This window comes from Centruroides sculpturatus, unplaced genomic scaffold (assembly GCF_000671375.1).
Source record: "Centruroides sculpturatus isolate CEXI.00-Female unplaced genomic scaffold, Cexi_2.0 scaffold1009, whole genome shotgun sequence".
In the NCBI taxonomy this organism is placed as follows: Eukaryota; Metazoa; Arthropoda; class Arachnida; order Scorpiones; family Buthidae; genus Centruroides; species Centruroides sculpturatus.
In genome coordinates this window covers 247633-265339 of record NW_019385199.1, presented here as the reverse complement: position 1 = coordinate 265339, position 17707 = coordinate 247633, and the positions used below count along the sequence as shown (strand labels likewise).

Below are 17707 nucleotides of genomic sequence, written 5' to 3'. Positions count from 1 at the left end.
ATTAAACAAATTCATTTATGTGAAATAGATTACCAGGACAAACACATCTGGGGCATTCACCGGGAGCAACATCAGTTTGGACATGACACAGAGGATTGCATTTTCGAGTTGCACAGTGCTTGAAACTTTGATCTGTTATATCTGTTATAGCATAAAATATTTACAAAATCCAGAAAAAGTTTATTTTAAATTAAAGACATTCATTTATGTTAAATATTTACCGGGACAAACACATTCAGGACAAGAACCAGGAACATTATTAGTTTGAATGTGACAGGGTGCATCACATTTTGGAGGTGAGCAAAGTATGATATCAAGACCTGTTATATCTGTTACAATATACAAATATATATGAAAATATGAAATATTTTAATTTTGCAAGAATAATCAATAGTTGCATATAACAGATCAGCATATACCCTGCAAAAATCACTAAGACAGAAATAAAACCTTTATGTAACCCATAATACTTTATACTCTGCTTCCAGAATGGCCTCTGAAAGCACAACACACTCCAATATGCAGTTTATAAAGTGCATCTCAAACAGTAAAGCTTTCTTTATATTTTATTTCTGTTACAATTCATTTTATAATCCCCAAATTGTTTTGCATTTATCAACATTTAAAGGTACCAAGTCCAAAAATGTAAAAATCTTGTGGTCATTTTATGACCAATCACCATTATTTCCCAAGAAAGTAAAAAATAAATAGTTCTCTATTAGTCTATAAGTAAAGTAGTTCTCTAGAAATAAAAATTAGATATATCTAAATGATAAAATATTTTAAGGTTAGACTTAAGCTAAATTTAATTGATTTAGCTTAATTTTAGTTCAAAAACAATTTGTCTTTTAGATATACAGGAGGTATTGTAAAATCCTTAAGTAGTAACTTGTGAATGACACGCGGTAACAAATGCGGCACAAAGACATAGAAAAACGAGAAATAAACACACAAGAAATGAATGAAAATATACAAATGAACACGAGAAATACACGTTTTACCATCTATGCTCAATATGTATGTTAGTATTTTATGCTTTTTATTCATACTATTCCCGGATGCAGAGCAACTTTTCACACTAAATTAGTCATGTTCTACAACTTCGTAATCGACTTTTTTCCATATCGTGCATTGTTTACGAGACGGAAGCGACGACTTCCAAATTTTACCACTAGGGGCACAAAAAGCAGTCTCATATTGTAGCACGTAATCACTTTACTGTAACTAACTTAACTTATATGCCATGTTCGTATTATGTAATTATAGCCATGTTCATCAGTTATGTGGGTGTTTAAGGACTTTACTATATACCCAAGGTGGCCAAGCTCCTTGATAGTCCGAGCCATTTTTCAAAATTTGAAATTTTTTGCGAGCCGCAATTAAATACGTATTAAAAAGGTATGCAAAAAATTCCAGATTACAAATTATATCCGTAGCAAGAGTGATACAAATTGTTTCCTCCAGAGCACAATGTCAACTGTCCATTGCAATGACAGTTTACAAATTCAAAATCGGTCTGGAGTCGGTCGATAACGGACGATTACGCCACTGTTTATGTTCGTTCGCGCAGTTTTCGATGAGTCATATCATTCTTAACTTGGACGGAAATGAAATTTGTTACAACGTTGCACTTAGTCTTTCATATTTGTTGTTAGTAATTTAAAAGACATTTTGAAACACATACGGAACGATAATAATTTTTTAAAACATAATAATACAAAAATGAAAAGGGAACTCGGGTACATTTATCGAGAGCCACAAATAATCCTTCAAAGAGCCACATGTGGCTCGCGAGCCGCAGGTTGGCCACCCCTGCTATATACCCTGTATGGCAGTGTTAATTTTTCTGAAAAACTAAAATAAAAATTAAAACATAATTACAGAATATTTTAAAGAAAATGTAATATTTATTAGTTCGTTAACTTGTTTGGAGAAAAATTGTTTCTTTCTAATGTTATTGAATAATTTATATCAAATTTTGCTTTAGATACTGAATAAAGATAATTTATGGAAAACAATCCACACAAACATAATAGACAACTATCAATAAAAGAAATCATTAAATATCTTAATGATTTAATTTTAATTTAAGGTTTTTCTTTAATGCTACTAATAAATATTGCTTACCAGGACAAGCGCATTTAGGACATTCACCAGGAATAAAAAAAGGTTCAATATAACAAGGTGGATTGCATCTTGGAGGTGAACAATGCTTGAAATTAGGATCTGTTATATCTGTTTTAATATGCAAAAAATAATAAATGAATTTTCTTAATTAAAATTAATTTTTCATAATTTTATGTTAAATATAGTTGACCTTTTACACAGCAAGCTTTATTACAAATTTCTCTTTTTTAATGTGAAAACAACACCAAATTCTTTGAAAACTAAAACAAAACAATAAGCTGTTTTACTAGAGTTCACAAGTCACCCTCTAGCACTTTCTCACAACTAAGCCAGTCATCAGAAGACAAACAAATGAATTAATTTTACCTACCAATTTAAGTCACTTGCACATCTGATGATGGATTTAGTTTTCTGAAAGTGCTTGTAAATAAAGTGAACTCTAGTAAAGCAGTTTATTGTTCTGTTATATTTTTCTTTAAAAAATGTTTATATGAAATATTAAAAATTTGTCTTTTCTACATTTAAAAATAACTCAATATAATAAAGAAAAGCAACTGTTTTTCAGCATTAGAATGACTTTAATTAAACAAAATTCTCATTAATACTTTTGACAATGTATAACTTGTCTTCAGACAAGGAAGTTTGAATATAGAATACAAAGGATTCTAATTTTTAGAAAAATTTGAATAATAGAATATAATATTTAAAAATTTGAAAGTTAATGTACAAAATTTTAATGTTTCAAACAGAGGAATAATTGTATAAATCTTGAATTTTAAATTGCAAGTGTACAACAAATGTTATACAAAAACTACAAATTAATTATGTATACATTTACCATAAAATGTAAGTCTTAATTATTGTTGAACAGCTACTGTGGGGTGGGAATGGGAGCACAAGAACTAAACTCCATGCTATTGTTGCTTTTTTACTGCCCTAAAAAGTAACATCTTTAGTTCTGATAACTAAAGAGTGATTACACATATCATTGGATAAAATTATAAGGTTTTTCAAATAAATAAAATGTTATGATCCACACATTGATGGAGTAAAATGGCCTATAATCACAAGGGTTCACACCTACTGTATGTTCCAAGACCCTCTTTGCTACCTTCAGAACGCTTGCTAATTCAATTAGCAAGCGTTCTGAAGGTAATCTATGTAAAAAAAATCTTAGAAATGCCTAAATCTTGTCTTAAAGAAATTTTATAGATCTATCCTGTGTGGAATAACAGTTTCTATTGCTGCATAATAACCTCTGTAACATGGGAAGTAGCCATATCTTCCTAAAGAGACAGCTGAAGCAAGACAAGATTTGATATACAGATTAAACTTTACTAAAATGTCTATTTAATGAAGTTTAATATGTATTTAATAATGTCTTGAAAGCAGATGAATAAAAATTATTTTTTTTATATTGATGAACATTAAAATTTGATTAGAACATTGCCTCATTTCTGCAACTGTTGCTGCTGAATGGCTGTTATGAGTACAGCACAGATACTATATTGTACTCATAACAAAGTCAAAATATCTGCATCTGGAAACAATTTCAAAAATCTTTTTGATACATCAAAACTGTAATAAATTAATCCAGATAGAATTTTTGATCTTTTAAGTAAAATTAGAATCATTTGTTTAAAATAAAGTAATTTTTGGTGTAAGGAATACAAACAAAAGTTACTATTTTTAACAAAAATATGTAAGAACATTTATTTCAATCATGATATTTTTCTCAATTTCACTAAACATTACTATACCTTATATTCAATTTTCTCTTGTAAAATGCATACATAATACTTTACTTTCTTATGAATATACATTCAAGGATATTTTCATGATCAATAAAACACTGTTACAATGATTGAATTTGCTGGTAAAGCTGCTTTAATGCTGTTGGGTAAGCAAACCAATAACATAGTCCATTTTAAATGAAACTGGAAATGTCATTGGCTTGCTTATCCAACTGTATTAAAGCTGCTTTACTAGGCAACACACTCAAAATACCATGTTTTCTTTTCATTATTGATATATTTTTCCATTTAACAAATTTCCTTTATAATGAATTCTCTGTGCTTCCTGGAGATAATTTGTTACAGGAGAGTTTTATTGTACTTACCAGGACAATCACAACCAGGACATGAATAATGAGGAAAATCAGTTTAAACATGACATGGGGATCACATTTTGGAGGTGAACAGTTCTTGAACTGTTATAAAATAATTTACAGAAAAGTTTGTAAAATCAAAATAATTTAATATAATTTACTAATAATTTTAATATAGATTACACTAAACTCTACTTTCTATCATTATGTGTGTTTTGGATTCCTGCTTTTTGTTTTTTCTGAACTAGCTTAGTAATTTATAATCTTTTTCAAAACTAAAAGAACTATTGTGGAAATCAAATAGCTTTGCTATACAGAAAGTATATCAAGCATTAATTGATTAATTTAATTAGTTATTTATATTTTTTACTAATGTGTGTTGGAAGCGAGTTTTGTGATTTATGTATTTAAATTTATGTATTTACGTATAGTGTAATTATGTTATACAGTTAAGCGTTGGCGTGAAGTGCACATTACTTTTATTGTGGTAATTAAATATTAATTTAAATTTAATGTAAATTAAAAATTAATTATTGATTTATAATTGTTATAAAGATATTTGCATGGCTAAAAACAAAGAAATGTTTAGCAGATTATGATTTTATTCACTTGGCCACTGGTGTGCCAAAAAATAAGAAAAACTATATCTTTGAACTAGAGAAAACTGTTTAAAGCTAAAAAAGTGGAGAAAAATATCTCATCCTCAATGCTTACAGTTTTTTTAAGCCATTGGTACATTAAAAAAGGGCAATTGCCCGAGGCCCCCAAACCAATCTTTTATAAACTCATTGCTGCAGTAAGACATTGAAATTTAAATTTGGCACCATATCTACAGACTCTAGATTGTTGGTGTGGTACAGAGCAGAGCTTAACTTTTCAGAGGTTGAATAATAAAAAAAAAAAGGAACAAGGATAATGGGGGACTTCTCCAAAAAATTCCACTGAAGAAAAATATCTGAAGTAAATACTGTGCATGGGGCTCCCTAATTCAAATTTTCCTGGGCCCCCACGAAGCTCTAATGCACCACTGTTTTCAACTTTGAAGTTGAGATTTTCTCACTTTTCTTCCACTGATTAAATTATATTCCATGAAAAATTATCATACAGGTTAGTTTTAAACTATTCTTAGGCTTACTTCATTTCTTTAATCTTATATTAAAAAGACAAATGAAGATTAATTTTCAATTTCTAAAAATATTGTCATGAAAGTTGACAATCCTTAAAATTGTATCACTTCAGTTTTATGCTGTTGTTTTAAGAATATATCCTGACAGAAAGTGGAATCTGAATGTATTCATACTTCCCTGCTCACTTACCAGAACAAATGCATCCAGGGCATTCACCGGGCGCAACATCAGTTTGAACGTAACAAGGCGCATCACACTTTGGAGGCGAACAATGCTTGAAATTGGGATCTGTTATATCTGACATAATATATAAAAAATAAGGAAATCTTAAAAAATTTTATTTAAATTACACAAATTCAATGTGATAATAAGTTACCAGGACAAACGCATCCAGGGCATTCACCGGGAGCAACATCAGTTTGAATGTAACAAGGCGCATCACACTTTGGAGGTGAACAATGCTTGAAATTGGGATCTGTTATATCTGTCATAATATATAAAAAATAAGGAAATCTTGAAAAATTTTATTAAATTAAACAAATTCAATGTGATAATAAGTTACCAGGACAAACACATCCAGGACATTCACCGGGATCAACATGTGTTTGGATATGACATGGGGGATCACATTTTGGAGGTGAACAGTGCTTGAAACTTGGATTTGTTATACCTATAAAAGAATCATATTCTTAAAATATGAATACTAAATCAACTTTTAGAGAAAACAAATTATATTACTACCATTATGCTAAATTATATATTTACAAAAGATCTGAAAGTATTTCTTTCTTGATGATGTTAAAGCATATTTTAAGGGATAAGCAAAACATATTCATACTGCATTTTATAATATAACAGATGATTTTATGATAAAAATGAAATTTAAAAAGTTTTTTTGTATCTTATTTTGGTTCTGACTGAATTTAACTTTTATGCAATTGATAACATTTAAATGAAGAGCAAAATTTGCATAATACAGTAGTAAAAATAAAACTTAAAAATGACAAAAGAAAATATTTGTATATATTTGCAGAGAAAAATATTAAAAAATAATCATATTTATTATTGAATGGCAGTTATGTAAGTTTAGATTTAAAAGAAAAGAGCTCTAAAGCATTAAAAGAGTCAAAACATTCAAGTTGATTGAGCGCTTTTTGGGATTTTCAACTATATTTGACATTAATATTCTGATAATTTGGTGTTTTGTGTTGTAAACATAGAGATGATAGATGAGTAAATTGCTATTCTTTTTAACTCTTTCTGCCATATAGGCATTAAGAAGGTCTTTTTTCCAGGTCCCTTGTGGATGTAGCCAGTCCAACAATGAGAGCATCCAGTAATGAGGACAGGTTTCAATGTATCTAGCTAGACCACTTATAAAAAATTTCCAGGTTTTTGAGTGAGACAAACTGGTGCCCAGTGTGGCAGGCTAATGCCTTTACCATCTTGGTCATTGGGTCATTACATATATTGTACTAATGTAGACAAGATAAAAACAAATTTTATTATTGTGATTTCTATCATATTGTTACAGTGACATTTTGTTAACCCAGCACCACGTTGATCCCAACGATGCCAGGTTATCGAATATGCCAATTTGTCAGACGATGGAATTTTTTCTGATTTTTTTTCAATTCCCTGGACATAATTTTACATATCTTTGCATGTAAAGTTGTACAAATCTGCCTTTTATGATTGCTTAACACTTTACAAAGTACTATAAATAGAGACTCAATTCCGACTGCCTGCATGAAATATAACCAAATCAATCAAGATGGATAACAAGTACTTTATCCACACTTTCCCAAATATTATGTTTCAATTGCTTTGATTTAAATTTTAATTTAAGTTAATTAATAAATTTGTATTTCATTTTTAATTTTAGTTTCGGATTTTGGTTCTGTTTACTATAAATTAAAACAGAAACCAAAGCACTTTAAATTTAGTGTTTTAAAGAGTTTTAAATTTAAATTTAATTTAAATTTTAAATTAAATATTTTTAAATTTCAATATTATTTATAGTTTTAATTAACTGGCTACCTAGTTATGTATAAATACAGATGAATATCCAGTTCCCTAATACTGCCCTCTAAAAACGAGCCGGACGTGCCAATTTATCAGGTTTGCTGGCATACCAGATGCCTTGTTAACAGAATTTCAGTTTACTTGGTATACTTTTGCATTGCTGTAGTAAGCCAGATTTAAGATTGAATTATGAAAGATGTATTTAAAACAAATTAAATGCTAAATCTCATTATATTACTTGGGTTTTTTCACATTTTGACATAAATATCAATATAATGCAATTTTAAAATTTTGGTATCAGTTGTATAAAAATTATATGCTTTCATCAAATAAATAGTAAAACTCTGTTATTCCATTACTCATTTATGCAAAATCCACATTAATGTAAAGCAGATTTGAAACTTCATGAAAGAGGATAGGCATTTTCAATGTTAATGAGTTTGATTAATAGAAAATATTGGTTAATACGTAGTACAAAATGTGATCCTGTGATTTTAATAACAATTATACTATGTTGTTTACTACAAAACACATTGCTTCCAGCTTTCCCAGTCACAGGAGCCAAATCCCAACCAGGTGCATGTTTTTTGACTTATGCTTGCAACTTCAATAGTATTACTTTTTGCCTTTAATTTCATTAAATATTTCTAATAACCTAAGTAGTTATTTACTTTTCAGGACTTATCACACCAGTGAATATGAACAAAAATTTTCTTTATTTTATATTTAAGTTTACAAAAAAATAAAGAAATTTTACAATGATTAAATCTAATATGCATACAATACACTCAAAATGCATTTCAGACTCTGAAAAAGTCCCTCTTAGTATTGTCATTGGCAGTATAGATATGTCACAAATCAATGTTCACTCCAACTCAAAAAATTGCATTTTCTTTTATAGTTGGTGCTTTGTATGATGTAACAATGCCAAATGATTAGTTAACACAGTTGACATGCACATTGGACACAGGAAGTTGACAGAATTGGGAGATTTTCGATTAAAAATCTGCAGTTTTACAAATTAGTTCTTAATTTTAATTGCTTTAATAATGGAAAGAACAAAACAACTGAATTACAATATTAAATACTGTAATTAGTTTGTAATTTTAAAATTATGAACAAATTGTTTCCGTAAAATCCAAGCAAATAAATTGTTCTTAAATTTGTAAAAAAGTTTTATGCTCCCCCAGCTTTTGGATTCAATTTATAGTTAGGTCAGTCCAGCAGCTTTAACTGACATCCTACTGTAAAGTTATGAATAAAAATACCATTAGTCAAGGAGAACGAATACAGCGAGCAAGGAATCATGCGCAGCAGATGGTGGAAAAAACTATTTATTTATGCCTAAAACATACAGATTCTGATGAATTCCAATATAACAGGTGGTCACCCAAAATCTGAAATGTTGGTGGGACAATTACACAATATCACAAAGTATACAAAGGAACTGAGCTCAGATAATACAACAAGAGTTTCCTCATAACTAATCTTTAAAAACTAAATTATGCTAAGGAGAAAAAGAGATCAGAGGATATAGGAAAGAAATAGCAAAATAGCTGATAGAAAAGAATAGAATATTCAGGATGTACAAATGTTATTTAGCTTCCGTGAGGGGTCACATGGAACTTTCTTAGACTCACTTTGTGCTTCTGTCTTCCTTTTTTTCTATATCCAAAATTCATTATGCCATCACTCCAATAAGTTCATAAACTTTTCTTACTCCAGTTTAGTTTCACTCATCTCTCAGATACTCGACAACACTAAGCACTGTCTTCTTCATCCTCATTCCACAAAGACCAGCCAATACCACGTCCTACACTTCCCACACATGCCCTCGGGTAACATCGCCTTCATTGTTCTTGCAATTCCACAAAGTGGCCCTCAAGGGAATAGATTAAGATTAGAATGTTCTAGAAGTAAGAACAAACAAAGAACAAAGGAAAAATGCTAACAACTATGAACTAAATTAAAATTATACAATGGCATACAGCCACACTACTAACTCTAACTGATGTCTAGACTGGATTGACTTTTTTTCTTTAAGCAACTATATCTCATTACAATTAATGTTTGAAGCAGAATAGTTTTGGGCTCTTAGCTGCCCGAGTGCTAGTGATATTTGACTGCGTCTATCAATGAACATGGAGCAATATATCTTCAATTTCTCAAAGTGCTACATTATGCTTATCAACTACCAATGCACAAAAACTAATAACAGTAGTGTAGGAACTTATTAATAACTAGGCAATCTGTTCACTAATTAGTTCCAGAGACCAGAGTTCACATAGTTTATGAATATTATAAATTATAATCTAATATAAATTCAGTAAAAAAAAAATTAATACTTACCAAAACATACACAACCAGGACACTGACCGGGCAATACTTTCTGTACGGAGCATCCCGGCTCACATTTTGGTTGAGAACACTGAATTTCTACTGGGTCACTGCCTAAATTAATTAATTTTTAACATTATCATGCATATATTTAAAATAACTCATTGATTCTGTTATAAATGACTAATTTAAAAACTTTGTATGATCAATGAATTCTTGATTTCAGTATTCTTGTTAAAATTATTACCTCAGTTAAATGTTGAAATCAAAAGTTCTCTCAAAACATAATCTTTAATTTAAACCTTCTCTAACTAACAGAAACAAGATTAAATTTTATTCACCCAAATTATAAGATTTTATGTATAAAATGAAAATTTTTAAAATTCACTAAAAATAAAGAAAACTTTTCAAAAATATTTTTTTTTCTGAAACTGTTCCTGCCTGTTGGCAATGGGATAGTTTTTTTGACAGATCTGTCACAGTTCTACTCAGTCCACAAAGGAGGTAACTAAATGACAAAAGATGGTTCAAAACATAGATCAAACCATCCTTAAAAATTTTTACAGATCCAGTCCCAATTTGAATCCAGGTCCTTCAAAATGGAAAAGTGTGAGAATCCAGACTTAACAATTTAATTTTAACAAATAGGGAGAATTATTAGATTTTTGACAAAATTCTATTTGCTATATTTTTGTAAAATTTACAAAGTTGGAAAAGGAACTTCCTTTATGTTAGATTAAGATAATACAGTTTCCCTCAAAAGTGATAGTTTTAATGTGAAATCTCACGTGACTTATCTGCCAAACCAACCACTTCCGTCACGTCAGAAGAATGGAGAGCTTGGTTTGACAGTTCTAATTGGAGGAAGATTTTGTTTAAAAGGAAATGGTAATCCCTAAATGGGTACTCTTGGCTCTCCTAGTAGTCTTTGTGCTAGTCTCCTGTCACCTAACAAGTGTCGATCCCACCAAAATTCCCTGTCTAAAGTAGATGCCAAAACCAAAGAATTATTCTCCATAGAATTTCATGTGCAGAGGCATAGCCTGTAAAGAAAGGTTGTCTCTGCAATGGAAATAGTTGTTCCTGGTGATTAGGCATGGCAAGCAAAATTGGACTCGTATCCAGATGTGTTTTACTTTTTATTAAATTATTCTCCAAATTAAGGGAAAGAATTACAAAGAGATTAAGAGGTAGTATAAATTTGTGTAAAAGCTCTCAAATGTAGAGAATTGTTGATAGTTGAAAGGGTAATCTTATCTTGTTCTAACATTGATGGAAACAATAATTTAACATGTTTTGTTTTAATGAAATTTTAGTAAGAATAGAAACTTTGAAAGTGGAGAAAAAATTAGAAAGAAAAATTTCTATTGATTATTTTAAAGTGTTTACTGATTTTAATTTTTTCAATATTCATGAAATTTTTGTCTCTTGTCTCTTTTATTAATAAATCAAATTCTAGTTAATTTTTTGAAGTTTGTCTTGGTTAATTAATTGCCTAACTCCACCGTCTTATCTACAGTATAAAGTTCCCTTCTTAAATCGAAAAGGATCAAATTGAGAGTTAGGATGCTCTTACTAATATATCTTAACTGGTGTCAGGAATACTGATCTTTTAATAAAATTAAAACTAAATGGTCATCCTGTGTTTATGTGACGGGGTTGACCGGAAATTCAAAAAAGTATAATTAGTAACTTTATTTAATTTATTAGTTTTTATATTATGCATACCAGGACAGGCACATCCAGGACATTCTCCAGGTAAGGCTGGTTGTAAATGACATCCTGCTTCACATTTAGGAGGAGAACAAAATAATTGATATGTAGCCATATCTGAAATAAAAATTTTCAGTTTTTAATAAAATCAATTTTTTAAACATTGTTTTATTTTACAAACTTATTCTTTTTTTACAAAATATATCAGCAATATCAAATATGAATAAAATAAAAAAATCAGATAATGGTTATATTTTACTTAGGTAACAATACACTAAGCCTGAATGTCCAACCCACGGCCCAGTCAATGTTTTTGTGTGGCCCTTTTAAAACTGTAATTATCTTGTATACATTTTTATTACAATAAAATATCACATGTAGAGTTAAATCATGAATATGATGTATAACACCTTATCATCTACACTCAGAAATTAAAACAATTAAATTAATTTTTTAGCTATTAGGCCCTTTATTTCCATTACATCTGAAAAGAAGAAAATAAATTTGAAGTCGAAAACACTAAGCACTAAGTACAATTGCACTAAGCACTATTTAGGATCTTTGATATTGGATTAAACATCCATAAATTAAAATAATTATAAAATAATATTGAATTTGAAATGCATTTTTCTAATTTACAAATGGATCCAAAGATCCAATTATACTTCTGTAACAAATATTAAACATACTGCAAAACTAATATAATATGGACAATGAGTCCAAAAATTTTGTTTATAAGTGAACCAACTAATATTATACTGAATCAAGTTTATATACATATTTTACTATAACAGATAGGAGATTTTGTCATGATAGATGCAATAATCAGTTTTGGTACCAACGATGAGCTAATACCCACGAGGTAATAGGATTATTAACAAAAATTAATTTAAATGCAGTAAAACTTCTCTGTACTGGAAACTCCAAGGAGCATGAAGAAACTTACAAGTTACAGATGATTCAAGTCAGAGAATAATAGAATGAAAAATAGTGATTCTGAATAGATTTGTATTTTTACCTCTTTTGCATTAGATAAAGAATCTTTGATAGTTTTTTTGTTTTAAACAGTCCACGTAATGCCTTTCAGCAAAACGTTCAATGTACCTAATGGAATTAAACAGTTTTGCAGGTACATCTCGCTGAAATAAAGCAATAGATCCTCTTTCTTTGCACTGGAATGTTGTCTGCAAATGGGAGATAGATATTAGATACAACTAACTTCCTGAAAATTTCATGGATATCTGATAAGAATTACTTTGGATAAGATAAATATTAAAATTTGACAGAAAAATTGAAAGTAACATAAATCAGTGTCAGAAGACCATGAAAACCTTCTACTTGGAGAGAATTTGAGTGAAGAAAATTCAAGTTGGAGATGTTAAATCCTTGTGCTATTCCATTGAAGCCTAGCAAGTGTTTCATTTTCTTTGAGTTAAGGAAATATTTGAGTTACAGACATTTAAGTTAGAGAAGTTTTACTGTACTTGATGCAAGACATTGAGTTAATTATTTAAAAGTTTAAATAGTGCAATCCATATACAGTGGAACCTCGGTATACGACCTTAATCCATTCCTGATGTTTGGACTTATACTGAATAGGACGTATACCAAACCAACCCATAAGAAGTAATGTAAAAATGATTAATCCATTCTCATGAAAAAAATGGCTGGCTTTAAACACCTCACTCTCCTGCCTAGTTCCTGCTTGATTTTTCATGAGATCAACATGTATCTTTTTAGCTTTCTCGCAAATAATTGCATCTGATAGGATGTCGCCAGCACACTGTTTTTCAGTTATCCAAGCAAAAGTAATTTCTCAACATGATCTAATGTCTTCGATCTCTGTTTAGAAATTGATTTAACTCCTTTTGCAACATTAGCAGATTTAATAATGTCTTTATTTTTCGCGATTGTCGATATTGTCATTCTCAGAATACGGTATGCAACAGTTAAATCTCGAACACGCATGCCACCTTCATATTTCTCAACATCTCTTTTTTCAGTTTCTTTGTGATTCTAGTCTTTTTTTTTTAAATTTTCTGTTGCTTTTCATTTGTCTTTTTTCAATTCATGATTAATAAAAATAATAAAATTTTACTTACAAATTAAAATCAGAAGAAATTTAACAAAGTTATAAACCGTGGCACCGCAAATGTCTAGTCTGGTCTAGTACACTGATAGTGCTACTTATTTGTTGATGGCGCGTATAATTGAATTAAGTCGTATACCGAGCAAAATTTGTTTTGTCCAAACAGGACGTATTCCAAACTGGACGTATTCTAAAGCAAACGTATACCGAGGTACTACTGTATCTGTGATTTCTAAGTAGGTTTGTTACATAGTCCTTATGTGGAAATGTATGATTTCCAAATGAAAATAAATTTACATTTACTGGGAGTGTACAAGGTCCCAGCAGTTAATAAAAGATTCGATCAAGTTCTAGTATATATTGGATACACTAACAGATCACTGACAAAATGAATTGTAGAACACAAACATGACATAGAAAAGAAGAAACAAACCAGAGGTTCAGGGAGAATAACTGGCAACACACCTGCACAGTAAGTGGGAGTTGCAGGTTTAAGTCCCACTTTGGGCCAATTCTTTTCTTTCAGAATATTCTAAATTATTCATAAATACAGTGGGTAATCAGTTAATGAACATAATCCATTCCAGACTTTGTTCACTATCCGAACTGTTCGTTAACCAATCACCCACCGTATTAATTTAATAAGGGATGGCACCTAATGCCTGCCTCAAGAAACAAACCACTGCTCTATCCACATATGCCTCCAAAACAAGAATGAAAGCAAACTTGGAACAAGCTAGTCTCATCAGACACAGTCAGAGCATGCTAAAGTGATTGAAGCCCTGGAGGTTTACAAAGTGAAATTGTGAGAGGAATGCATCAATTTTAAGGAAGAGGGGATGATTTCAAGTGTATGGTAACATTTTATGATTATCCAAACAGAAACCAAGAAAATGAATTTCATCAATTAAGAAAATGCATGCCAAATTTATGTAACATCTATTTAATTTTATAAATCTATATATATATATATATATAAAAATGGATATGCTTGTGCCTGTATGTCACTTTGCAGCCAAAACCATACATCGCACATGAATGGTGTTTGTGTGTGGTAGTAGCCCCAAGTCTCCCATCGTGCACTATGGTGGTCGCGTCTCGATAGCTATAAGGGTGCGGGAGATATGGGGTTTGAAAGTGGTTGACTTCGAAAATGTGTGACGCTTCAATGAGAATGTTCCAGTTTTTTCTAGAAAGTTCCAGAACCTAGAGGTGAAATTTGGCACACAGTTAGGGTACATCATGAAAACGCACACTAAGAAGGGATTTTTCAAAATGCTCCTACAGGGGGAAAGGGAGAGCATTAAGGCTTAACCTGAAGAATGGCTTCTACTGTATTATTTTAGATGCAATTTTTTTGTCTTTAATTATGTTTAGTCTTCATTGAGTAATTACGAGTATTAAATTGATAACATTTCAGACATTGTTATAAATATTTTTTTATATATTTCAATTTTTTAACCAAATATTCGAACCGTTTTAAATTCGAATTTCTTTTTNATCTGCATCTGGAAACAATTTCAAAAATCTTTTTGATACATCAAAACTGTAATAAATTAATCCAGATAGAATTTTTGATCTTTTAAGTAAAATTAGAATCATTTGTTTAAAATAAAGTAATTTTTGGTGTAAGGAATACAAACAAAAGTTACTATTTTTAACAAAAATATGTAAGAACATTTATTTCAATCATGATATTTTTCTCAATTTCACTAAACATTACTATACCTTATATTCAATTTTCTCTTGTAAAATGCATACATAATACTTTACTTTCTTATGAATATACATTCAAGGATATTTTCATGATCAATAAAACACTGTTACAATGATTGAATTTGCTGGTAAAGCTGCTTTAATGCTGTTGGGTAAGCAAACCAATAACATAGTCCATTTTAAATGAAACTGGAAATGTCATTGGCTTGCTTATCCAACTGTATTAAAGCTGCTTTACTAGGCAACACACTCAAAATACCATGTTTTCTTTTCATTATTGATATATTTTTCCATTTAACAAATTTCCTTTATAATGAATTCTCTGTGCTTCCTGGAGATAATTTGTTACAGGAGAGTTTTATTGTACTTACCAGGACAATCACAACCAGGACATGAATAATGAGGAAAATCAGTTTAAACATGACATGGGGATCACATTTTGGAGGTGAACAGTTCTTGAACTGTTATAAAATAATTTACAGAAAAGTTTGTAAAATCAAAATAATTTAATATAATTTACTAATAATTTTAATATAGATTACACTAAACTCTACTTTCTATCATTATGTGTGTTTTGGATTCCTGCTTTTTGTTTTTTCTGAACTAGCTTAGTAATTTATAATCTTTTTCAAAACTAAAAGAACTATTGTGGAAATCAAATAGCTTTGCTATACAGAAAGTATATCAAGCATTAATTGATTAATTTAATTAGTTATTTATATTTTTTACTAATGTGTGTTGGAAGCGAGTTTTGTGATTTATGTATTTAAATTTATGTATTTACGTATAGTGTAATTATGTTATACAGTTAAGCGTTGGCGTGAAGTGCACATTACTTTTATTGTGGTAATTAAATATTAATTTAAATTTAATGTAAATTAAAAATTAATTATTGATTTATAATTGTTATAAAGATATTTGCATGGCTAAAAACAAAGAAATGTTTAGCAGATTATGATTTTATTCACTTGGCCACTGGTGTGCCAAAAAATAAGAAAAACTATATCTTTGAACTAGAGAAAACTGTTTAAAGCTAAAAAAGTGGAGAAAAATATCTCATCCTCAATGCTTACAGTTTTTTTAAGCCATTGGTACATTAAAAAAGGGCAATTGCCCGAGGCCCCCAAACCAATCTTTTATAAACTCATTGCTGCAGTAAGACATTGAAATTTAAATTTGGCACCATATCTACAGACTCTAGATTGTTGGTGTGGTACAGAGCAGAGCTTAACTTTTCAGAGGTTGAATAATAAAAAAAAAAAGGAACAAGGATAATGGGGGACTTCTCCAAAAAATTCCACTGAAGAAAAATATCTGAAGTAAATACTGTGCATGGGGCTCCCTAATTCAAATTTTCCTGGGCCCCCACGAAGCTCTAATGCACCACTGTTTTCAACTTTGAAGTTGAGATTTTCTCACTTTTCTTCCACTGATTAAATTATATTCCATGAAAAATTATCATACAGGTTAGTTTTAAACTATTCTTAGGCTTACTTCATTTCTTTAATCTTATATTAAAAAGACAAATGAAGATTAATTTTCAATTTCTAAAAATATTGTCATGAAAGTTGACAATCCTTAAAATTGTATCACTTCAGTTTTATGCTGTTGTTTTAAGAATATATCCTGACAGAAAGTGGAATCTGAATGTATTCATACTTCCCTGCTCACTTACCAGAACAAATGCATCCAGGGCATTCACCGGGCGCAACATCAGTTTGAACGTAACAAGGCGCATCACACTTTGGAGGCGAACAATGCTTGAAATTGGGATCTGTTATATCTGACATAATATATAAAAAATAAGGAAATCTTAAAAAATTTTATTTAAATTACACAAATTCAATGTGATAATAAGTTACCAGGACAAACGCATCCAGGGCATTCACCGGGAGCAACATCAGTTTGAATGTAACAAGGCGCATCACACTTTGGAGGTGAACAATGCTTGAAATTGGGATCTGTTATATCTGTCATAATATATAAAAAATAAGGAAATCTTGAAAAATTTTATTTAAATTACACAAATTCAATATGATAATAAATTACCAGGACAAACGCATCCAGGGCATTCACCAGGAGCAACATCAGTTTGAACGTAACAAGGCGCATCACACTTTGGAGGTGAACAATGCTTGAAATTGGGATCTGTTATATCTGTCATAATATATAAAAAATAAGGAAATCTTGAAAAATTTTATTTAAATTACACAAATTCAATATGATAATAAATTACCAGGACAAACGCATCCAGGGCATTCACCAGGAGCAACATCAGTTTGAACGTAACAAGGCGCATCACACTTTGGAGGTGAACAATGCTTGAAATTGGGATCTGTTATATCTGTCATAATATATAAAAAATAAGGAAATCTTGAAAAATTTTATTTAAATTACACAAATTCAATATGATAATAAATTACCAGGACAAACGCATCCAGGGCATTCACCAGGAGCAACATCAGT

At 30.1% G+C, this 17707-nt stretch overlaps 1 protein-coding gene across 1 annotated transcript in view; it reads right to left on the bottom strand.

Moving 5' to 3' along the window:
- LOC111636043 (kielin/chordin-like protein) overlaps positions 1–17707 on the bottom strand; it is a 76812-nt gene that overhangs the window by 31040 nt on the left and 28065 nt on the right. Inside the window, exons 10-17 of the mRNA XM_023381198.1 lie at positions 11452–11553; positions 9736–9837; positions 5924–6031; positions 5738–5845; positions 5551–5658; positions 2128–2235; positions 222–329; positions 34–141 (exon numbers count right to left, since the gene is read on the bottom strand). Of these exons, the coding sequence (XP_023236966.1) occupies positions 34–141; positions 222–329; positions 2128–2235; positions 5551–5658; positions 5738–5845; positions 5924–6031; positions 9736–9837; positions 11452–11553 (852 nt within the window). The remainder of the gene's footprint in view (positions 1–33; positions 142–221; positions 330–2127; positions 2236–5550; positions 5659–5737; positions 5846–5923; positions 6032–9735; positions 9838–11451; positions 11554–17707) is intronic.